General features: G+C 43.6%; 1 protein-coding gene across 1 annotated transcript in view; it reads right to left on the bottom strand.

Annotated features, from left to right (window-relative positions):
• VPS35L (VPS35 endosomal protein sorting factor like) overlaps window positions 1-25,760 on the bottom strand; it is a 132,109-nt gene that overhangs the window by 91,959 nt on the left and 14,390 nt on the right. The window contains exons 5-9 of the mRNA XM_082670955.1: window positions 24,581-24,605; window positions 21,895-21,971; window positions 18,133-18,261; window positions 12,121-12,205; window positions 5,341-5,400 (exon numbers count right to left, since the gene is read on the bottom strand). Coding sequence (XP_082527081.1) covers window positions 5,341-5,400; window positions 12,121-12,205; window positions 18,133-18,261; window positions 21,895-21,971; window positions 24,581-24,605 — 376 coding nt within the window. The remainder of the gene's footprint in view (window positions 1-5,340; window positions 5,401-12,120; window positions 12,206-18,132; window positions 18,262-21,894; window positions 21,972-24,580; window positions 24,606-25,760) is intronic.

The following is a 25,760-nucleotide window of genomic DNA, read 5'->3' on the forward strand; positions in this document are numbered from 1 at the left end:
GACCAGACTTGAAAGGTAAAGCAAGACTCTGAGACGAGAAACCAGCCAGAGTTAGGCTGCCAGCTCAATATGGCACTAAGACTTGAGTCACTTTGTGGCAAAACTGCCACTTTCCCCGCTTATCTACTCTCTTCCTCTTTAATAGAACTCTCATTTTCTGCTGGGCATACGGCCATCCTTGCAGCTCAGTGTGGCCATGTGACCAAGTTCTGGCCCCAGGATATAAACAAAAGCGCAAGGTCTGGGAACTAGCTGTAAGGGAAAGGGCTTGATCTTCATTCCTTCTTCCTTCCTGCCGGCTAGAATGCAGATACGATGGCTGTGACCTCCATAACCATCTCGAACCACAAGAGCAAGACCAAAGTCACGATTGTTGGCACCACGGGCTGGCTGCCCACTAGCCCTCATCTTCCTTACTGTGATTTGGAGTTTCCTGGCACTGACAACCAAGCCCAGTCATGACACACATCTTAATAAGGAATGGAAAAGAGTACGGAAAAACGAAAACAAAAACAAACAACAAAAAACTCATCAACTCCAAGAAGGCCATTGTTGAACTCTTACATGAAAATGATTTCTCCTAAATGATTCCCACACAGATTGGAGCCCGATCCCGCCACCGGGTGTGCTTTACCCTTTCAGGATTCAATCAAAACAGGAGAAATTAATTACTACAGAACGTAACGGATGAGCATTAGCTTGCGGGCTGGTCTCACCTTGCTGTTCAGTGGCTCACTGTTCGTCCCTGACTCTACTTTCTGCTACTTGGTGGTACACCATTAAGGTGATCAAAATATCTATGGAATCAGCAAAAAGATAAAACTCTAGGTACTTCACGAGCTGAGAACAGTCACTGATCACAACGGCAGATATTTTGGAATTGCAAGCTCAAGGATTCGTCTATTTTTGGACGTTCTGGCATGCTTCATTCATTCGAGAATTCTTCACTTGCCATTTTCAAAGGGAAGGGAAATTACCATTTTCCCTTTCCTGGCCTGAATCCGTGCACTTCAAAGTAACTTTTTTTCAAGTTCCAAGAGATCCAGACAGGAAAAGATAAGGGTTATTCTTAAATTCGTTTGTCAATCTTGCCTTTTGGAAAAGGGAGAGGTGGGGTTCATTTCCCTTCATATGACCAAATCATGTGACTTGAGACCCAAAAGCAAAAATAAGTCTCTGAGGTCATCAAGAAAAACTCTTGCTTTTCAGTTGAGGGAGTGGAGTGCAGCAGCAAAGGGTGGGATGACAGGGATGCAGTCTGCCAGAGAGAGCTGGACATCACACCAAAGGCAAGTTGCCCTGCGTGTGCACACTGACTGAAAGCTATACGATAACCTTCATATGCAATATAAAGGCTTTAGGCTTTCCTTCCAGCTCAAGGAATAATTCAGGAAAAGGATTATGTTATGCAGGACTTTAAAATATTATAGAAAAAAGTAAATAAACAAAACTGGAAGAAAAAAAATGTTACAGAAAACTCAATATTACATTACTTCATTTGCTCAATACAAACGTCTTAGGAACCAACTAAAAGTGGTATTCTAGGCTCCAGGCAGATAACAGCACATAAGAGAGACCCTGCCCTAATGAAGCTTACATTCCAGTGGGGGAAGAAACATAATAAACACAGAAAGGAATAAGCATGCAAACAAGATAACATGCAACAGCAGTCAACACTATGAAAGATATAAAACTAGGTATGGAATAGAGAGTGACCTGAGTTAATCTGGCAGGGGGGATTCATTAGACAGGGTGTCAGTCAGAGAAGTCTCCTGCAGATGTAGCATTTGAGCTGAGTCCTGAATTATAAAAAGGAGCTAGCCATGCTTAGATGTGGAGGCAATGTATTCCAGGAGGCAGAAACAGCAAGTGCAAAGGCCCTGTGGTAGGTATGACCTCTGGTGTGGTCAAAGAACAGGAAAGGGAGCCAAAGTGGTGAGAGCAAGAAGCGGGGAAGCAGGCATCACAAACCAGGTCATGCAGGGTTGCAGCCTTGGTGAGGAGTCTAAGAGTTTTTCTAAGTATGACGGAAACTCCCTGAAGAGTTCTGAGCAGAGGAATGGCATGGCATGACGTGACTTATACTTCAGTGCTTGAGCTGCTACGTGGAGAATGAATTCAGAATTTGGAAATTAATTAAGAAGAGGCTTTGATGTAACAAAGACCAAAGATATTTTCCTCTAGTTCTCACTTATTTTTCTTTTATGGTGTTTCATTTTTCAACCCTAACTTCTGTGGATATTTTAGGAGGAGGGAGGACACCAGTGACTCTAGTTCTCTTTCATTTGCCAAGTCTCTACCCTGGCAGTGAGAGGTCTCTTTACATAACAAGGCTTATAGGGGTGCCACGTCACCTTAATATGTGCCTGAAAGGCCAGGTCAGTTAAGGACATTGCTTATCCAGATGCAGCTTACATCAGCCATGGAGAAAAACTGAAGATAGGAATGCCCCCAGTTGATGAGGAGAGCCACAACACAATAAACCCAAGTTATTTCTCCCAACATGGAAATAGAATTGTTTTATCACTTAGAGTACATTGCCTCTTCAGTCATATGCTGGATTAAGAAATGTTGGGGGAAAACTACACAACTAGTAGCATATACTTTCCGTGAACCCAAAGGACACTGGTATCTTTCTGAGGTCGTAAGAGCTATGCCTTAGTTAAAACTCCTGAAGGTAAAGGGCTCGAATACTAAGTTCACAATCTGAACTTGATTCAAATGGAAAGAATGAGTACACACGCCACCGGACTTCTCTCTCCACATAATTTCTTTGGGCAGAATTCTGCATAGTAGGTTTCAAAGCTTTCTTCATGATTACTGTTAAGAGTCATCCCCAACATTATTGATGTTTTTGAGAAAAGTTTGCCCCTCTCCCTTTCAGGTTCTGGGAAGCAGAAAACACATGCAGATGAAGATTTTAACTGAAAGGGGGGAAAATGAAATTATTTTCAAGAAAGCAAAAGCCCGATTCAAGGTAAAAAAAAAAAAAAAAAAGGTATTTTGGGAGGGAAGAATTTAGTGATAAACGTGCTAATTAGTATATTTAGATAAGAACTAAAAGTGAACACGAAAGTAGCCTTTTCTTCTGAATTTTTATAGTTTAGGTAGGGAGAAAGTTATTAGTAATGCTTCCTTAACTAGCCCTAAAATGTTGTTTGTATAGTTAGTGAAAACTAAGAGGAAGGAAAACTATTGCAATAGGTGCAAACACAAATGCCCTTAGAGGCCAGTCAGGTAATATAAATATTTTTAAGCAGTTAGGTATACAACAATAGGAAGAAGTAGAACCTATATGAAGAAGCATTTTAAAAAATACTGTTATAGCCAAAGAAAACACCTATCTGAGTTTATTTCTGCCTGCAGGCTAAGAATTTACTGCTGCTGGTATAGCATATGGAAGAAAAGTTGGCAAGTGTAAAATAAATGCACCCGAGTTTCCCAAATCCTTAAGTTGACAGAGAAGCCTTTCCATCAGGCTTGTCCCTGCCTCCAAGTCTTGAGAAGCCTAGAATGTGGGAGGAGCTGTTGGACATATATACACTACCAAATGTGAGGTAGATAGCTAGTGGGAAGCAGCTGCATAGCACAGGGAGATCAGCTCGGTGCTTTGTGACCACCTAGAGGGGTGGGATAGGGAGGGTGGGAGGGAGGGAGACGCAAGAGGGAAGAGATATGGGAACATATGTATAACTGATTCGCTGTGTTATAAAGCAGAAACCAACACACCATTGTAAAGCAATTATACTCTAATAAAGATGTAAAAAAAAAAAAACATTGCAGGTATGATGTGGTGGAGGGGAGGGTCTAGAGCAGCAGTGTCCAGTGGAAATATCATGTGAGCAGCATTCAAAAAGCTAAAACAAAACAGGTGAAATTTTAACAATTTACTTCATTTAATCCAATTCATCTAAAATATCAGTTCAACATGTAATCAACTTAAAAATTAGTGAGATACTTCATGGTCTTTTATTTGTATAAGTCTCTGAGGGACTTCCCTGGTGGTCCAGTGGTTAAGACTCTGCACTTCCACTGTAGGGGCCATGGGTTTGATCCCTGGTCGGGGAACTAAGATCCCGCATGCCACTCAGTGTAGCGAAAAGAAAAAAAAAAGTCTCTGAAATCCAGGGTATTTTTTTTTTTTTATACTCACAGCACATCTCAGTTTGGACTGGCCACATCTCTAGTGTTCAAGAGCCCCACGTGACCAGTGGCCACCATATTGGATGGCGCAGGCCCAGCACTAAGAACCAGGCTCTCGCTAGCTGGTGGCAGGGCTGTGGGCAAGTCCCTGACTCTTCCCCATTGGGTTTGCCCACCTATAATGAGACACGGTGATTCCTAAGAGCTTTTCTAACCCTAAAGGTCTGTAGAGTTCTGTCTTTCTCTCTGAGAAATGTACATATTAAATAGTTTTTAACAATATAGATAGATGGAAGGAAGGAAGGAAGGTAAGAAAGGGAAAAAAAGGAAAGAAAGAGAGAAAAGGAGAGAAAAAAGAGACACAGTGAAAGAGAGCAAAAGAGAGAAAGAGAAAGGAAGGAAGGAAGGGGGAAAGAAAGAGACAGAAAGGCAAGACAGATAAACAGACAAAAAGAAAAGAGGTCAAATTACGGGTACTGTCACATGCCATCTCTTCATCCTCCAGGGAAGTGCCGCTGCTAGAAGCAGAAGGAGGTGGGATGAAGGTGGAGTGAGCTTGTTCTAACTTGTACAGATAAGCGCGCTTCCTCTCAGCAGCGCTAGGAACTTGAAAGGAGGAATAAGAGGGAAAGGACGCTGTTGCTGGGCGTTCCATGCTGCTGGCCCCATCATCATCATTTATGTGACAAAAGAAATTTGTGATCTAGCTGTCCCATTATAACCTCCTGAGAGTTTAAAACTGAGTGGCAATAAATTCAATGCAAACATCACTTGGGCATAGAATGTAGATTCAAAGCATCTGTTATTATTGATTTATTTGACATTGTTCCTTAATATAAAGTTGATTTTATAAAGTAATTTGCTTCTTAGGAAAAACATATAGGAAAAATATTTAAATGTCCAGCAGCAGAGAACTTGAAGTTGGTATAAAAGTTCAGTTGAATCTAATTGTAATACCTCTTCATTCTTGCAGATTCAAATTACTTGCCCAAATCCCTAGCTGGGCTGTTGGAAAATCTAATGTTTTTTGAAGACTGAGATGATCAGAAATCCGTAAAGGCGTTTCTTTAACTTTTAACACAAAACAAACAAACACAAAAACCTTTATTTCAGGTCTCAACAAATCCTGACTTGATATAAACCTTCTAATCCTGACTTGAGGACAGCATGAAACCCATGGAAAAGCTAAGACATTACCTGGTAAGATGCTGTGGTTATCCATACACATGGAAAAGATGCGCTCATATACCAGCTTTCCTGGGGAGAAAAGGACATATGGTGTCAGCATTGTGCCCTTCAGAAGCAAACAATAAATTAATGTTTGTTAATTAGGGACAGAGACAGTGGCGTCTCCCATACGAGCTTCTACTTGTGATAGTATGCTGCCACCTAGTGGGACAAATTTTTAGCCATGATTCTTTTTTAATTTTAGATTTTTAATTAAAAGAGGGGACTTTCTGCTCTAGGCAGAAAAGTGATCCTTCACTTATGCTAAGCAAAATAAGTCAGACAGAAAAAGACAAATACTGTACGATTTCACTTGTATGTGGAAACTAAAAAACAAACAAACAAAAAAGAACAAATATAACAAAACAGAGAGTCATAGATACAGAGAACAAACAGGTGGTTGCCAGTGGGGAGGGGAAGGTGAGAAATAGGTGAGAGAAATAAATGAGTCATGGGTGTGAAATATATGGTGCGGGGAATATAGTCAATAACTATGCATGATCTTTGTAAAATGACAAATAGTAACTAGACTTATCACGGTGATCATTTTGAAATGTACAGAAATATCAAATCACTGTGTTGTGTAACAGGAACTAACAAAGGTCAGTTACACTTCAAAAAGAAACAAACAAACTCATAGCAAAAGAGATCAGATTTGTGGTTATCAAAGGTTGGGGGAGGGGGAATTGGATGAAGGCAGTCAAAAAGTACTAACTTCCAGTTATAAGATAAATAAGTGCTAGGGATGTAATGTACAACATGATACATATAATTAACACTGCTGTATGCTATATATGAAAGTTAAGAGAGTAAACCCTAAGAGTTCTCATCATAATGAAAAAACTTTTTTTCCATTTCTTTAATTTTGTGTCTATATGAGAGAATGGATTTTCACTGAACTTACTGTGGTAATCAGTTCATGCTGTATGTAAGTCAAGTCATTATGCTGTACTTCTTAAACTTATACAGTGTTGTATATCAATTATATCTCAATTAAACTGGAAGAAAAAACCCCCAGATTTCCTGCTCCTTCACAAACTACGCGCCAAAAATGACCCACATCCCTCTAGGATAAAAATGAGCTTGAATAGATTAGTAGCTGCCCCCTGAAAACTACCCAGTTTGCCACAGTCTCCACTGCTCCCTACTGTCTTTCATCAACAGCCTGCTTCACGCACTTACGTAATCTGCCTGGTACCTAGAAGCACTGGAATTTGAGATTCATCTAGGTATACAAGTTCTACAAGGGCAGAGATTTGTACCTGCTTTGTTCACTGACATATTCCCAGTACCTAGATCAGTGCCTGACATACAGTGGGTGCTTCATCTTTGTTGGATGGATAGATGAACATATTTTAGGTTGTGTGGGTCAGAGATCACCATTGCAACTACTCAACTCTGCTACTGTAGCTCAAAAGCAGCCATAGACAATAGGTAAACAAATGGATGTGGCTGTTTCCAATAAAACTTTACTTACAAATACAAGTGTGCAGTCTGGACTTGGTCTACAGGTCAGCCTAGCACAAAAAGTTTTATGTATTCTGTACGAATGTTATTATGGAAAATGCTATCAATATTCAAAGGATAAAAGTTGCAGTTCTATTCATTTTCTGGACCTTCCCAAATCACCTTTGATGTTGAAAGTATTTTCCCATGCCTATTTTCCCCCGCACAACCCCACCATTCAGGGCTACAAAGAACCACACCCCTTGTCCATACGCGGAAAAAGACAGGAGAGTTACAGGATCATTTCTGGTCAAAGAACATGAAATCAAATGACATCATCAAGAAATGACAGAATGCTAGGTTAACATGCAGGAAGCCAGCCAAGCTGAGAAGAGCCCTAGATGCCTCTCCCAGTGTGGACTACTTACATTACCATCACCAAAAGACACTTGTTAAAAATGTCCATTCCTGGGGCCCACCTCAGAGCCAGTGAAAAAGAATATTCCGGGGGGTGAAGACTAGGAATATGAATTTTGAATAACCTTAATGGGAAATTCTTATACACACTCAAGTGTGAGAACCACTGATTCAGGCAGGCGCTGTGGGTGCCTCCCTCCTCCCTCTAACCCAGGGGTTCTCAACCTTGGCTGAACACTCAGAGCACCTGGGGCACTGAAAATGCGCTGATGCCTGCGTCTGTTCTCAGAGATGCTAACGCAAACGATCTGGGGCACAGCGTGACCATCAGAAAGAAGTGTTTTTAAAGCTCCCCAGGTATGCAGCCGAGGATGAGAATCACTGCCCCAAACCGTGGATTCAATTTAGAAGTTGCCAGGAAGCCTCAGGGACCAAGCTCCAGTTCTCAAAGCCACCTGCCTTTGTCCTCCTGGCAGGAAGTAACCTGCAGTCACGGGCTCCCCAAGGCAGCCACACCTGATGCCAAGAGAGGCCTCCTCTGAGATGAGCACAGAACCCCCGGGCATTGGAATTACACGCAGTTTACCTTGGCCATCCCACAGCACAGCAAGCCACACTGGGCAACCATGCCTTTTCTTCCTCCACAAAAAGCTTGCCATCTCTCCAAAACTAGTTTTCTTTTAAAAACGAAAGCACAACTTTTATATTTCACCTTCATATTCTAAGGCCTTTAACCACAAAACCATTTTTGGCCAAAAGAGTTTGGTGAATATTTGTTTTCCTTTGTTAAGTTAGTGGACAACTATTTTGAAAAGTAATACCTGACCCTAGATTTTCTTTCTTGATTCACTTTCTTATAAATCAAGGACACTAATATAGATCGTTAACAACAGTGACGACAGTTAACAGTTTCTGAGCACCTTACTTTGTGCCAGCCACAGCTCTTAAGTTGTTCACACTGACCCTGCCAGCTCCTAGAAGAGGAAAGACATCACGTGCTTCCTACACATTCTCTCATTTAATTCTCTCCAGAAACCCCCAGAGGCAAGGCCTATTATGCCCATTTCACAAGTGAAGAAACCAAGGCTCAAGTTCACACAACCCTGTAGGAGGAGAGGCAACGAATGCAGGCAGAGAGACGCCAGAGCCCAGCTCTGTGCTCACTGCCTCCAGGGAAATCCCAGCTAAAGCGCTGCCGATGCAGACGCCTGGGGCCATGTCCCGCATCCTTGCCCAGCAAGACGCTCCCACCCTCGGTCAGCCTCGTTCACAACCACTGACCACGAGCAACACATGCACGATGGACCTCAGCACTCGGAGCTGCCACCCAAGCAAGGCCAGTTCCGCCCCCTTTTTAAAAGGGGAAAGCTGCTCATTAGCCCCAAAGCATAACAAAGTGTCTCGAGCACCTGCACACGCAGGCTGCCTCGCGCTCCTGAGGAAAGCTATTCGCAACAGATCTGGACAAGGGCACCTCTGGGAATGCTTTGAAGAGGTAAAACATGGCCACCATTCAAAATTCAAAAGGCTGCAGGAGGTACTCAATGAAGGTTCTCCCTCAGCCCGTCCTGTCCAGCTCACTGCTCAAGCCACCCTCTGAGGGTCTCCGCTCTTGTTAGCTCCTTGGGGATCCTTCTAATGTTTCTTTAGGCACACGCAAGTGAAAACAACCAAGCGCTCTAAGTTTTCCTCCTTTCTTAAACAAAACGGAACATACCCCATAGCAGTTCTGCATCTTGAGTTTTTCACCTGATAATGTACCCTGGGGATCTTTCCACATTGGAACACAGCACGTCCTCACTCTCAGAGGCCTCCTGTACTGCTGCATACAGACGTGCCATCGTTTGTTTAACTGGTCTCCTATGGACGGTCACTTGGGTTGTTGGATGAATTCCCAGAGGCAAAGTTGCTGGGTCAAAGGTACACGCGTTTGTAGTTTTGTAGAGAGAATTTCCCCCGTGAGCCAAGTACAAGAGAAATAAAGCAGGTGCTCTGACTGCAGAGAGAACTCAATTTGGGTCCCAGCTCTGCCCCTCACTAGCCTGGGGGCTACTTCCCTGTGCCTCAGGCTCCTCGTCTGTGAAGTGGGGATAATTACAGACCCTACCTCATAGAGCTGTTATGAGGACGGCATGACTTAAGATCACTAAAGCACCTAGAACAGAGAGGCAGGCCCAAGGAAAACCCCGATTTGTTGAGGATTTATCACCGTTATTCTCCGCTCCTGGCCCAGCTAATTTCTGGGACACAGCAAGGACGGCGGGCATCTACACCGCATCCCGGCCGGCCGAGGCATGGGACTGGGCCGCCACCACAGAGGCTGACAGAACGGCCGCCCCATATTCTCACAAGGTTAACGTCTGGATCTGGCCAGGCTCGCAGGCTCAAGCAATGGTCTCAGAGCTAGTCTCACCCGGGGATGCTGACTCATGCAAAAGAAACTTGCAGGAGGCTGGCGAGGGAAACCAGAAGGCCAATGTGTCGACTCACCATGAGATACAGAACTGTCAGGGGAACCAGACATAGCCACTGGCCTCTCTCGCTGACTAACATCCTCGCTCCCGGAAGGCAAGTTGGGTATGAGGACAGGTCAAGGCCCAAGGGGTGTGCGATGGATATCTGTTCTGAGAGCCTAATGCACCCATCTGTCCTGGATCACCTTCCCCCAACCCCACCGCCACCCCGGGGCCATGCCACCCTCATTTTTCACCTGGAGTGCTGCACCGGCCTCCCAACCGGGCCCCCTGTTCCACCCTCGCCTTACCGTCTAGTCTCAACACAGCAGCCAGAGGGAGCCCATTAAAACCCAAACTGGAACTTGCGCCTCCTGTGCTCAACACCCTGGGCGGCTCCTCATGCCCTCGGGCTCAAAGCCCAAGTCCTTCCAACGGCCTACATGGCCCACCAGGCTCTCTGGCCACATCCCCACCCCACCCGCCCCCCTCCAGCCACGCTGGCCTCTCAGTTCTCCAGACCTGCCAGGGCTGCTCCCACCCCAGGGTGTTTGCACTGGCTGTTCCTTGGTCATAAGCCGGCCCCACGTTGCCAGCATACGGCTCATCTCTCACCTCCTTCAAGTACTTGCCCACACAGCGACTTCCCAGCGAGGCCTCCCCCGACCCCCCATTTACATAAAAGCGCTGCCCGCTTCACCCTGCCCTGGTTTGGGTTTTCTTCATCCACAGCACCAATCCTTGTCTAACACACAATCAGGTTTACTTATTTGTTCTGCGAATCCTCTCTTTCTGGCACAGCCCACGAAGGCAGGGATTTTTGTTTCGTATTTGCTGACACAACCTCAGCACCCAGCAGAGTGCCCGATGCCACCTTCCCGGATCATCTGAACCCAAAGGTCCCGTCGTTTGGCCGGGACATCTTTCCCTTTAACCCAGTTGGCTCCCATTCCCCTTTCCTCTGGCAACAGCATCACCCTTTCTCCTTTGGGGCGACCAGCTCTGGATAGCCTGCACATTTCATCCCCCAGACCCCATAACTGGCTCAGGGTCTGACGTGTGATCCAAGCCAGGCCAATGAGATGGAATTCCGGGACTTCTGTTGGAAAGCGAGGATAAAAGTTCCTTCCTTGTCCTGGGACTAGTAGCAGCAAAACTGATAAAAGTTGAGGACACCTTGTGGAGCTTAAGAATGAAGCCAACACAAGAAAAAGTACTAGAAAAAGCCAATGTCCTGAAGATACTGTTTGAGTTCCTAAATCCAGCTATACCTGAAGCCAGAAACTATCCCTGGCCTTTTCACCATAAGCTAATAAATACTCCCCCCTTTTCCACGAGGAAATGAATGAGTTAGGTTTTCTATCACTTATTCTAGCTAATACACTCAGGCCCCCGGTCTCCTGCACAGAAATAAATGGGTCTCTCTGAATGACATTTCACTTTCTGACACATTTGACCTTTCAATGGGTCACAGACAAGACTTGTCAGGTTGAGAGCCCATCGGTCCTTCCTCGGCAAGACAGCAAAGGTCTGCTCCGACCCCCTGTGTGTTCAGTTCTCAGAAGATGACTGTCTCCTAGTTCCTGCGGGGCACCTCTCTGCTGAACGCCACGTACAGCCTACACGCTGCACGGTTTGGGCAAACTGCTAATGGCACGATGTTCTGGCCACTGACCATCCCCAAGCAGCATGGAGACCTCCTGTTTCTCCAGGGGGCTCCTGGTCATTAATCTCTTCAGTCTAAACCTCTCTGCTGCACTCCCGAAGATCAATCGGCTTGAGGGGTGGAGTGTGGGACGAGGGGCAGCCACAGTGACGCAGGAAGACCGCATAGGAGCTGCAGCCATCAACCATGGGGCAGAGAACAGGGGCTTGGACTAAGGTTTTAACAGAGAAGACAGAAAAATAGACATATGGGGGAGAGACTGAGGAGGGTGAATTGAAGAACCTGGTGACGGGCTGGACACGGGGCACGGGGGAGAAGACTCAGATTTCCAGCATGGGCACGGGGGTACATGGTGCCGCCATCCCCTGAGACAGAAACCCAGCGTGGGTGGGGAAGGGCTGGGAGGAGATGCCAGGTTCAGTTCTGAACAAAGTGAGTTCCAGATGCCATGAGCCGGCCGGCGACGGACCGAGGCTGGTCTGTGTAAGACGTGTGCTCCCCCGCCTGCCTTGCTTGACTCACTCGCCTCACTAGCCTATCAGAAGGTTAGAAACACACAATTTAAAATTCTTTTAAAAACAGCACCCGCACCCTTGCTCCCCTCATTAGAGCAGGGGAGCAAGGGTAGGGGTGGGAGTTTGGGTCTCCCTCGTGACTTACCTAGTAATTTAAACCACAGCAGAACCCAATTTAAAGCAACTCTACCATCCACCTTCTGGCAAAACAAACGTACTTCTTAGATTTGAGATGAATAAAACTAGTACTTACCAAATGTATCAAGTATGTCGGTGATAAGGACAAATTTGCTTGGGTAGAACTGAATAACACTCGTGTCCGAAAGAAGCTTTGAACACTAGAAAAAGAGAAGAGAAAAGAAAAGTCACTGTCGTGTCTGACTGGGTTGGAACACTCCAGGCCTGGAAAATTAAGGATCTCCACAAACAAGTGGAGGTGTATACCATGTGCCAGGCCTAGTGCTAGTCACTGGAGGTATAATGACAAGCAAAACCACCGTGCTTTCGACAAAGGGAGTCAACTCTGCTCACAAGAGAGCCTCTTCATGAAAGGCACCATCACCTCCCTCAGGAAGCCACGACTCAGGAACCTTATCCAGAGGGTCTGAACTGGGGTCAGCACTCGGTCACCAGAGAAGTCAACCAGCGTCCCTGCAGGTGACGCCATCCTTTCAGCATTGCCTCCGCTGGTCTATTTCAGGATGGTCTTGATGCTTAAATGTTCTTTTCTATGAAATGACTCCATAGGCAAATCTCTAGGGTTTCTTAAACTAGCACCTATTATTTATACTTACTCTTAAATTTCCTTCTAAAAGAAAACGTGACAAGTTTCAAAGAGTTACATGTTTCTCTGGAACTGTGCTCTGCAAGCCAGGAACATTTTGGCTTTGCCGGGAATTCCTCAATTCCTCGGCCATCACTCACGCCAGAGGGCCATCGACGTGTTCAGGACTCATAACGGAAGATGGCAGCCACACAACGTGGCCCCGAACACCCCAGATGAAGTCATCTTGTATAATCAGAAACAAAAATCTATCTCTCCTTTGAAGAACTAGAAGTAATGCCCTGAAATCTTGTAAATTCAGAAGTCTGGATAAGGAACTAGAAAACCTTGCCATATTATATCAGACAGGAAAAATGTCACGTTAAAAGAAAAAAAACTATTTGGACATTTAGAAAGGGTCCTTTCATATGTATGCGCTTCCGATGTGCACAGAATGGCTAGAAAGTTCATCATATCAAGATGTAGGCTGACATGTGTTTTCAGTTTGGCTTTGTTACACAATATCTAAATTATTACATTCATCAAGTTTCTCCTTAGCATTATGTAACTAAAAGTAAACAATGTGTCTAATTTGTAAAACATCCTCTCATGGCCCGAATGTTATTTGGGGATTGGAGGTGAGGGGAATGTAAGCTGTTAAAACAATGGCAATGACACCAAATGTGGCATTTGGATGTACACAGAACTCCACTTCCTGACACCTTGCTTTGTGTTTTTCACATGCCTTTTATGAGAGCTCCAACTTAAACAATTAATTACCCCATGAGATTTCAGGGCTTGGAAAAAACAAACAGTTCTGAATCCTAGAGACTGTTTACAATACACAGCTCTTGGTTCCTAGGGATGTGACATCTCCTGAGTTCCTACCCAGAGCCCCTCAGAGATGGGTCACTGCCCACTGGTGAGGTGAGAGGGAGAGAGAATTCAAACAGAAGATTTCAAATTAAACACAGCTGGCGTTTCCCAACACCTGTGCATTGATTTGTCTCCCAAGCTGGTGTCACAGAACATGTATTTTATAAAGACAATAGGAAGCAGAAAAAATTTTTTATCCAAAGTTAAAATCATAATAATGTCATAAATTGAAGTTACCTTTTAAATCACTATTTTGAAGATTCCACAGTTTTTTGTAAAGCTTTGGTGCAGTTTCCTAAACCAATAAAAATCAGGCACCCCCAGGGTATGTGTTAAAAAAACAGATTCCCTGCTCCAAAATCAGTATTTTCAACAAGGGCCCCAGGTGACTGCTGCACTGAAACAAGCCCAGGACACACTGGGTTCCTGAGATCCGCAATCTGTACCACATTCTGGATGAAATGAGCATTCTACAAACCAAGGGTTCTCAGCTTCGGAATCATCTGGGAAGCTTTGTAAAATAACAGTGCCTGGATCCCACTCTCAGAGATTCTGATTAAGCTGGTCTGGGGCGCAGCTTGGACATCAGGATTTCTTAAAGCTCCCAAGTGATTCTAATGTGAGCCAAGGTTGAGAACCATTGTTATAAACACTTCCTGAGCAACTAACTGACGAATTACTCTGCCTAAAATACTTGCTATCGAATTTATTAACACTGCGGAAAAAATACTAAAAGAATGCTTTTCATTTGTTTCCAATTAGCAAGATTCTAGAAGGAAACTAGCAGTTCCTAAAATTAAGTTGGCATTAAAAACCAAAAATGTGAACCAAAGCAAATGGATAAGTTAAAAGATAATCTATGGTTCAGTATAAGAAAGTATGACTAGATGGATGGCTAGAAGGAAGGCAGGAAAGGAGGGAAGCAGACTAATTAATCAGAGGACAATTACTGCCCACAATATATATTTTTTTAAATCCTAAAAATCAGTAAGAAAGGTACAAATAACATAATGGAAAAATGAGCAAAAGGAATCAACAAAAGGCATTTTACAGAAAAGGAAACCCCAATGGCCAATAAACATATGAAAAGGTGCTCAATCTTATTATAATCGGGGAATTGCAAATTAAAACCACAGTAAAATATGATGTTATTACCTCCTAAATTGGAAAAATTAGAATAGAAAGTCTGCTCATTCCAAATGTTGGTAGGTCACTGAAAGGCACAGACTCTCACACTCCCACTGCTACTACAGTGCAGGCTGGCACAACTACTGCGGAAAATAACTTGGCACTGTCTGGAAAAGCAGACAAGGCACACATCCTACACCGAGCAATTCCACTTTTAGGTATGGGCCTTCATCTAGAGAAACACTTTATATGGTCACCAGCAGACGTGACCAGCGTTCACAGCAACATCGTTCATAATAATGAAAGAAGGAAAAAGAAAAGAATGCCTATCAACAGAATGAATGATACATAATTTATGCACCAGTAGATTAACTCTGCTTCAGATGGCAAATCTCTCCAACTGATCTGTAGGGTCAGTACAATCCCTATCAAAATCCCAAAGGTTTTTTTTTTTTTTTGGTAGAAATTGACAAGCTGATCCTAAAATTCATATGGAAATGCAAAGGACCCAGAAGAGCCAAAACAATTCTGAAAAAGAAGAACAAAGTTAAAAGACTTATACTACCTAGTTTCAAAACTTACCATAAAGCTATAGTAATCAAGTGTGGTACTGGCATAAGGACATACCTATAGATCTATGGAATAGAATTAAGAGTTCAGAAATAAACCCTTCCTTTATGGCCAATTGACTTTTGACAAAGGTGTCAAAATAAGTCTTTTCAGCAAATGCTGCTGAGACAACTGGATATCCATATGGAAAAAAATAAACTTAGACACACCATACATACAAAAAAATAATTCAAAATGGACCATATAACCTAGATGTAAGAGCTAAAACTATAAAGCTTCTAGAATAAAACATAGGAAGAAATTCTCACAACCCTGAGTTATGCAAAGAGTTCCTAGATACAACTCCAAAAGCATGAGCCAAAAAGGAGAAAACTGATAAACTGGACTTCATTAAAATTAAAAACTCCTAGGGCTTCCCTGGTGGTGCAGTGGTTGAGAGTCTGCCTGCCGATGCAGGGGACACGGGTTCGTGCCCTGGTCCGGGAAGATCCCACATGCCGCAGAGCGGCTGGGCCCGTGAGCCATGGCCGCTGAGCCTGCGCGTCTGGAGCCTGTGCTCTGCAACGGGAGAGGCCACAACAGTGAGAGGCCCATGTACCACAAAAAAAAAAAAAAAAAAAATTAAACTCCTACACTTCCAAAGATACCATTATGAAAATGAAAAGACAAGCCACAGACTAGGAGAAAATACAAGTAGATCATGTATTTGATAAAGAACTCGTATCAAGGATAAAGAATTACTACAACTCAACAAGAAGACAACCTGATTTTTTAAATGGGCAAGTCTTGAATAGACAGTTCACTAAAGAAGATATAAAAATGGCCAATAAACATATGAAAAGATGCTCAACATCATTAGTCAGTAGGGATATGCAAATTAAAACCACGATGAGGTACCACTTCACACCCACTCAGATGGCTATAATCAAAAAGATGGTCAATAACGAAACAAGTGATCGAAAAGATATAGAGGAACTGGAACCCTCATACATTGCTGGTGGGAATGCAAATGGTGCAGCCATTTTGGAAAGCAATTTGGCCGTTCCTCAAAAAGTTAAACATAAACTTACCATATGACTTAGCAATTCCACTTCTAGGAATCTATCCAAGAAAAATGAAAATATACATCCATACAAAGACTTGTTTGCAATTGTGAACAGCGGCATTACTCATAATGGCCAGAGTGGAAACAACTTAAATGTCTATCAACTTGTTAATGGATAAGTAAAATGTGGTTATGCATGCAGTGGTATACTATGCAGCAGAAAAATGGTACAGAGTACTGATATTACAACATGGATGAACCGCAAAAACACGGTAAGTCAAAGAAGCCAGATGCGAAAGAGTATATAATGAGTGACCCCACGTACATGAGACGTCAGGAACGGCAAATTCATAGAGTCAGAAAGCAGATCGGTGGTTTTTCTAAGGCTGAAAGTGGCAGCAGGGTTTGAGTGCTAACAGGCTTGAGGAAATTTGGGCAGGGGGTGGGGCGGGGGCGGGGGGTGGGCAGTGGCTATGAAAATGTTCTAAAACTGGATTGTGTAATCGCTGGGCAACTCTGTAAACTTACTAAAAACATCACTGAATTGTACATTTACAATGGTGGATTTTAGGATATGTAAAATATCCTCAATAAAGCTGAAAAAACAAAGTAAAACCTTACTGCAGAGCAAATAAGGGAAACTGCTCATTTCTCCATATTCTGTACCTTGACTAGCTTTTTTGGATAAAGAAGGCAGTCTTTAAAGTATTGCAAGTCAAACAGGTACTATTAGCTAGATGTGGAGTTAATTAAACAGTTTCATGATTATTTTCTTTGGGAAGACATGAATCAAATCTCCTCCAGATGTCAAACTCTTAGAAGTCACAGTTCTATACCACAATACTCTATGGAGAGATGTTGCCAACAAAAATATTTTGAAGAAGCTCTTGTTAGTTTAGATATTCTCTCACTTGAGCCACTCAGCAAGCAGCCTCCATCACATGCCTGCAGGATGAGAGAAATCTTCTTCAGAGTATTTGCTTTGTCAACTAACAACAGTGATGGAAGGGAAAAGGGCTTGGGTTTGCCTCTGTCATGAACACCAAAAACATAGCACCTGCCATACAAAGTGTCATCTTAAAAGACTTCAAGTGCCCAGTGTAAAGACTCCCAGAGCAAGAAAACAAACGTCACATTCCCATGACAATAAACAAGGATGAAATCTTGTCCTTCTGAACTAAAATGGCTGTTCAGAAATTCTCTATTAACTCTGCTCTGAAAAGCATAATGCTTACGTTATTCCTTTTACCGTGTACTTCTGAGCGTGTTTTGACAAGACGGGATGATCTTAAGAGTCAAGAAACAGAATAAGCTGTTCTCCCTGTGGAACTTGCTCTTGAGATCCAAGAGCTGTCATGGATTAACAAATTCATCAACAAAGAGGATTCAACAAACATACCTCTCTTAACACTGTATATACATTTTCTTTGTCACATCATTATGCAGAACATGACCCCAAAATGCATATATCAGGGACACACAACCATTAGTTCCAAAGATACAAAGCAATTTGGTCAAGGAAACCCAAAAGACAGTTGATCAATCTTTAGTCTACACAAATCATAAATGTGTCAGGTGATGTAACAGGGCCAATGAACTGCACAACCCAGGGGGGACATCAGTAATTCTGTAACCTAGGGTGAATTTCCTGGAACTGCACAGTGCACAACCTATGCAGCTGCACATGGTGGCCCTGGGATTAGCCATCTCATAAAAACACTGATTCATAATTATGGCCTTTCACAGGAAGTACGTGAAAATAGAACAGATGAAAAAATTAGGGTAAGACCCTGAAGGCAGGCCTCTGAAGACCTTAATTATCCACAAAGGAGTTTTACAAAGGAAATTCTGGGGAGAAAAAAAAAAAAATCACTCGACCTGACCTGGATGACTATTTTTAGAGCCTTCACTTTCTGGTCCGAGGCCCAGGCGTCCTTCAGCGACTGGTTGAGCTCTTCTATGCGGTTCACATAATCCTGTTGAGTCAAATTCAACAGCTCCTTTTGGGATCCCTGTGGGCAGAAAAGTAGAAAGATACAGGCACAGAAGAAAAAACATTGTTGGACTCCCCCCTCGCCCCCATGAACAATACTGAGTATTAGCTGAGTTTTGGTCTCTTAAGTTCCCCTCATATCCTGACCAGGATTGATAGTTCTGTCTTGTAATCAAAGAGGTTCTTTGAGTTTTCTGCAAAGATGGCTAGAGGGCAGTGATTGAAAAACTGGCCTTGAACACAAGTCAGACCTGAGCCCATTCCCAGCTGAGCCACATTCTAACCATATGATTCTTGGTGAGCTGCTTTCCTCCCTGAGTCTCTTCTGTGAACAGTGATAACAGGACTCACCTTATTCAGCAAATAGTTATTGGGGGGTATTGTGTGCCAGGCAAGTATGGTTTACCAGATGCCCCAGATACAAAGGTGAGCAAAAAGACATTGTTTCAGCACTAATGGAGTTTAAGGTACAGAGGACAAGATGGACATTAATACAAACTGAGACAAATGCTCAGGGAAACAATTCTACAAAGACACATATCATAGTTCTCTGAATCTGAGGTGCCCGTTTTAAGAAGCACAACTGTTTTATGTACCACTAAGGAAGAAAAAGTGCCGATCACGGACATGCACCAATTGAGAGACACAGTCCAATTTCAGGGATATTCAAATGTTGGGGGAAAGGTTCATCTCAGAATGGACTCTAGAATGGTGGTCAAGAATGGTTTCCTGGAGCAAGTGGTGCTTGAGACAAACTCTCAGTGGTGTACAGGCGTTAACTAGGCAATGGAGGGTTGTTAACTAGACCAGGGAGAGAGCATGCAGGACAGAGAGCAGACCCAGCAAAAACCCACGGCAGAAGAGGGCAAGGTCATCACATGGATGAAATATTATAACATATGTAAAGACCTGGCACCACCCGGCACACAGTACATGCTCACTAATCCTTGCCTACTGCTAAGATGCTGATTGCACAGCTCACAGGAGTGAGGGTCATGCTAACCCACGTGAGGAGAGCAGGAACCAAATCTTTTTTATATGAATGTTGCCTGGAATCCAAAGTAAAGAACTCTTTTTTTTTTTAATTGAAGTATAGTTAATTTACAATGTTGTGTTAGTTTCTGATGTATAACAAAGTAATTCAGTTATACATATATATATATATACTCTTTTTCATATTCTTTTCCACTATAGTTTATTACAAGATATTGAGTATAGTTTCCTGTGCTATACGGTAGGTCCTTGCTGTTTTTCTATTTTATATATAGCAGTGTGTATATGTTAACCCCAAACTCCTAATTTATCCTCCTGCCCCTTCCCCTTTTGTAACCGTAAGTTTGTTTTCTATGTCTGGAGCCTGCTTCTATTTTGTAAATAAGTTCATTTGTATCATATTTTAGATTCCACATATAAGTGATATCATATGATATTTGTCTTTCTCTGAATTACTTCACTTAGTATGATAATCTCTAGGTCCATCCATGTTGCTGCAAATGGCATTATTTAATTCTTTTTTATGGCTGAGTAATATGCCATTGTATAAATACACCACATTGTCATTATCCATTCATCTGTTGGACATTTAAGTTGCTTCCATGCCTTGGCTTTTGTAAATAGTGCTGCTATGAACACTGGGGTGAATGTACCTTTTAGAGTTAGAGTTTTCTCTGGCTATATGCCCAGGAGTGGGATTGCTGGAAGAACTCTTTATTAAAGGAATACAAGTAGGAGGTTCAGTAAGTCTGAACTGGTCACTTGAACTGTGAGACAGGATCCTCCCTGCCCCTCTGCTGTAGGAAGAGCCACGTGACTAGTTTGGGCAAATGGGTGGTAAATAGAGTGGCATGTGTCCCCTTTGGGCTGAGGCAGTGAAAAGTGACCCTTTCTTCAGCTCTGCTGTGACAACCCTGGAGCCATATGTTGAGATGGCAGCACCACAAGATGGTGGTATGTCTGTCACCTACACTGGACGAGTAATGTGAGGAAGAAATAAACCTCTGTTATATTAAGCCACTGAGATACGGGGGTTCATTTGTTATCACAGCACAACCTAGTCTTATCCTGACTAATATGCTATGTTAACCTGGAAGCCATGGGGCAGCCATGTGCTCCTGTGAGCGGGGGAAGCAAGGAAACCAGTCTGCAGGAAAAAAAAAAAAAAAAAAAAAGGAGAACTAGAAAGAGTCTGGAGGCCACACAGAAGCAAGAGACACAGAGGACAGCTGCTGGGGTTCTGGGTGGTTTTTCAGTTCCTGGTTCCAGGCCACTGTGCCTTTGGGTTCAGGGTAGTGCCCCAGTATCCTTCAATACAGTCCTTATTTTCCATGTAAGCCAGCTCAAGTGACTTTCAGATACTCAACAGACAAAAGAGCTTTGATAAAAACCCTTAGCAATTCCCTTCCTACCAGCCAAGGTTGACTGATGACATGCAGACTGAGGCTCTCGGGCGCCCCAATTCAAAATATGTCATTTCTGAATTGGAAAATAAAATATTGGACTATTAGACTCTGCTGAGCACCTAACAACTCTGGTCTTAGAGCTGGAAGGACCCTGAAACTGGGGCAAGATGCAGGACAGAGCAATGGCAACTGCCATTATAGGGACCTCTGTGGATTTCAAAGCATTCCCATTCAGCCTACACAACTGCATTCTTTATCCCCATTTTACAGATGAGGAAATGGGTACAGGAAGATGAATGCCCAAGGGCACCCCATTAATAAGCTGTCAAGCTAAGGCCTCTAGACTCATAATGGTGATGGTGACAGCAGCTAACATTTGCAAAGCACGTACCATGTGCTGGGTGCTGGTCTAAGCACTTCACATACATTAACTCATGTAATCCCCTGTAATCACCCTAAGAGGCAGGTACTAGGTAGCACCCCCACTTTACAGATGAGTAAACTGAGGCACAGAGCTCAAGCTCTTAAGCACCTTGTCCCCAACTACAGAATTACCAAACAGTAGAGCCAGGATTCAAACCCAGGCAGTCTGGCTCCTGAGTTTGCCCTCTTAACCCCCATGGTATGCTGCCTCTCTAAATGATACTCCAGAGGATGCAAATTCACCGCCTCCAGGGGCCAGGCTAGTAATGTTTATGGGTGAACTGGGCCAGGGAGGACCATGCAACCTGGACAGTACACACCCAGGTTAAATGCAAGAATGTGAGCCCACAGTTAGGTGGAATTTAAGAGAAGTCAGAAATCTGGATTTATACGTTAAATTTACTAATTTTTATGAGTTGGCAAGATTCATGTTCTTTAAAAGCACGTGCAGGCTAATTGAAAGAGTTCAGCAGCTGAGCGACCATGCATGGCCTCTGCAGCAGGCATGACTGTTTTATACTATACGAGGCGGCTTCCCGGGAGATGGCTACCGTTGGCTTTCACAGTTAGACCTTGTCCCCAGACACCCGGGGTTTGCTCAAGCATCACGGTGAGAAAAACGCCTTCAGAAAACCAGCCCAAGGAAGGCTCCTGTGAGCTTGGCCAGCCGCGCCACTGGCATCTCTCCCTCGATCGGTTGGTGCCTCAGGAGGACTGAACACAATGAGCAGCTCGAGAATTAATCAGAGACCAGCCACCGAGACCGACCTCACCTGGCAGAGACACGGGAAGCCCCGCCCCTCCCTGGATTCAACAACTGACTTGCTCACCTCCTCAAAATCATCCAGCTCCTCCAGCCTGGTCCGAACCTTCTCCGACATTGCGGATATGGCAGTCCCAGCTTTGCCTAAACAGAAGGGATTCATGTCACACAGGTGGCTTTCCTCTGTCACCAATACCCCCAAAGGAAGGCATCTTTCACTCTACACTTCATCATGAATAAAGAGGCTGGGGAACAACTTCATTACAGAAAACTCCCTGAGATTTTGGAAGCAACTTCCTTACGTAACCAAAGTTTCATCAGAAACATTTCTGCTTAGGAGCTGCCCGTGGGAGTGCAGTGGGCCTGCCTCAAAAAGGTTCTGCGACATCTGATATTTACAAACTTTTCACTGAATCATTTGTTTATTCCTAAAGAAAGGCAGTCCAGATAAGGATGCCAAAAATCCGTCATTTAATTGTTTTCCACAAACAAAAGGCCCTCTCAGGCTCATATTCACAGTGCAGAACTGTGGTACTAACAACTAACAAAACAACAATCCCACTGTCTGTCCAGAGGTGGAAACACTAGGGCTTCAAAGCCGTCTCTTCAAGCAAACAGGACTAGTGAGCCTCCTTCCATCATCCATCAGCACAACTCTTCCCATCAGCAGGGACTGGCGGGGAGAGAAGGAAAGGACTCCGGGCCACAGGCCGGTCACAGGACAGGGCTCTCTGGCCAGCTGGCTGCTGCCCTCTAGAGCCTCCTGTTTCAGAACCCTTTCTCCATCTTAAGGGTGTTTCTGTTCTAGACCAGAGGTTTCCTTGCTCCTGCCTACCGAACTCGCTCTCAGGAGCTAAAGTTTACTCTTTTAAGGCACTGCTTTCTTAGCTCTGGTGTTAACGCACAGATTTGTCTGGGATCAGCTGAGAGCATGGTACAATTATTCAATTACTAACAACTACTAAAATTAAGGAGTTTCCAAATAATTTGAATTTTTTTACCTTACTTCTACTTTTCCCTTCATTTTGAAATATAGTACAGAACATGCATATATGTACATTTTAACAGATAATTATAAAACCTTTGTAGCCACCACCCAGATTGTACACTGTCTTGCTTCTTTCATTCACCACTGACTTTGGTTCATGAAGTTTACCCCTGTCATCGCATAAAGCTCACACATTTTCACCACTGTTTAGCATTTTCCACTGTGTGACTACATCACAGTTTATTTCTTATTCTACCGTCAGTGGATCCTTGGGTTGTATCCTGCTTGGGGTTACTATGAACAATATGCTATAAACATTTCTGTGCATGTCTCCTGGTTCATATATGCATGCATTTCTTCAGGGTAGTTTCTCAAACTTTTACAGGAATCACTTAAGGATGTGTTAACATGCAGATTCTGATTTTTACTAGGTCTGGCAGGGCCTGAGACTCTGCATTTCTAATGAGCCCCCGGTGACGTCAATGCTGCTGGTCCTCGGACCACACTTTAAGAAACATGGATTTGGGCAGAGCTGAAAAAATGCATTCTATAAAAGGCCACATATAAGTATTTTAGGTTTTGTGAGTCACACAGTCTCTGTCACAACTACTCAACTGCCATTACAGCACAAAAGCAGCCACAGACAATACGTAAACAAACGGCACGGCTGTGTTCCAATAGGACTATTTACAAAATCAAACAGTGGGCCAGATTTGGCCTCCAGGATACAGTTTGCCGATTTCTGATCTAGGGTATATCCTACTAGTGGAACTGCTAGGTCAAAGGGTTGGCCCATCTTCAATTGGAACAGATAATGCAAAAGTGCTTTACACAGCGGTTGTGTCATTTTACACTCCCGTCAGCAGCACATGAGCGTTCCTGTTGCTCTACATTCTCACCAGCAAGCGGTATTGTCACTTTCTGACCTCTCCAAACTGGTAGATAGGCAATGCTGTGATTTACTTTTTTATGGTTTGGGGTCAAAGTTATGCCCATAACAAAGGTGCTCCGACTCTCTTGATTTCTAGTGTGCTGCCCCAACCCGCAGAGAACGAGGAGAGCTGCAGCTGCCATACCAGCGATTTGCACATAAACCACGGCTGTGCTCCTCTGCAACCCAGTGATATAGCATCTAAGACAGTGGCTTCATAATCACCCAGGAGCTTTAAAAATGGAATTCCTGCAGCCCCTTCCTCAAGATTAATTCAATAAGTGGAGTGGGGCCCAGTGGTCTGTATTTTTATGAAATATATATATATACACACATATATATATATTCCTCAAGTGACTCTGCTGAACAGCTAGTTTGAGACACCTTGGTCCAGACTGTGTCTTGGCACAAGAAATTGAGAACCGCCGTATTCAGGGACCAGTGGCTGATAAGACTGAGTGTGTGACTCCCCTCACCAGTGCATCTGTGTTTTCACAAGGGATAATGACTTAAGGCAAAAGAAAGGATCTGTAAAAAGGAGAATGTCAACCATTTCCCAGCCAGTGAGGAGGCACATAGATGGGAGACTACTGCTCTGTAATCCCAAAGTCAAGCACTGAGTTTCTGTTTTCCTCCTAGTAAACTCTTTGGTCTTTTTTTTTTTCATTCGTCATCTACTATGTATTTTGATTCTACTAAGTCTACACATAATCTAGGAAATAATAGCTTCAATTGAATTAAACATCAGGATTGGATGTTTTTTTCCTTTGGAAAATTATATTAAAGGTAATGGGAGAATTCCCCATCAAAACAGTAACAACAGCAAAAACTCACCTTTTTCAGATCCCATAAAAAGATTCTGCAGAGGCAAAAAATATATGTTAATATTTTTTAAAACTTACTGGACCCTGTGACAAAAACTTTACTTATTGTTCAAGCAGCACTAAGACAACATGATCCACCGTTTTCCAACAAAGCCACTTATTTATCTAAATGAAAAACAGAAATATTTATTCAAAGGAGGAAAACACAGCTCACTAGAAACTACTAGAGATTCAAATTTCTACTCATTTCAGGACTCTCCAAATGAGCCCAAAAAAAGCAAAATTTTGAGACAATGGTGGCAATGTGAAAGCATTTAGCTTACTCTAAATCAGGGTTTCACAACCTCGGCAATATTGACGTTATGGGCTGGAAAATTCTGTCGTGAGCGGCTGTCCTGTGCACTGTAGGATGTTTAGCACCATCCCTGGCCTCTACCCACTAGATGCCAGTAGCATCCCACAGTTGTAACAACCAAAACCGTCTTCAGGCATTGCCACATGTCCCCTGGGGAGTAAAATTACTCCTGGTTGAGAATCTCGGCTTTATATTAAATCAGGGCAATCAGAAAACAGTAAGAAAAAGAATTAAATCGTCCAGCAATTCTGCTTAACAAGTATAGACTCTGGGAGAAGGGAGCAGAACCTTCCTAGTCGCTACTGAGTTCACCCCTTCCTCCCTGCTCACAGCCCCGATTTTTGATGGGTGCACTGTGTACAGCCCATGACTACCTTCAAGACAAATGTAACTGGACATGTTGAGGGGACTCCAGGAAGCGTTCTTTTTTTTGGCCGCACCACTCGTCATGTGGGATCTTAGTTTCCCGACCAGGGATCAAACCCGAGCCCCCCCCCACCCCCGCGCAGTGGAAGCGTGGAATCTTAACCACTGGACCACCAGGGAAGGCCCAAGGAAGTGTTCTTGAATGAGAGAGGGTGCATCCCACTTTCCCTTTTCCGCCTTCTAACAACGTGGACATGAGGTCACACTGAACATGACAGAGCAGCAAGACAGAAAGAGCTGGGTCCCTGATGACTTTGGAGCTGCCACATAGTCCTGGACTATCTGCCTCTAGACTTCTTTCCAGTATGAAGAGAGACGAACATCTCTCTTCTTTAGGGAGGGCTTCAGTCACAAGCTAGACCTTGACGACGTAAGCATTAACCTGCTTTCCCCGGCTGAGCAACTTGCA

Source organism: Grampus griseus (genome assembly GCF_964374135.1).
Source record: "Grampus griseus genome assembly, chromosome: 14".
Classification (NCBI taxonomy): Eukaryota; Metazoa; Chordata; class Mammalia; order Artiodactyla; family Delphinidae; genus Grampus; species Grampus griseus.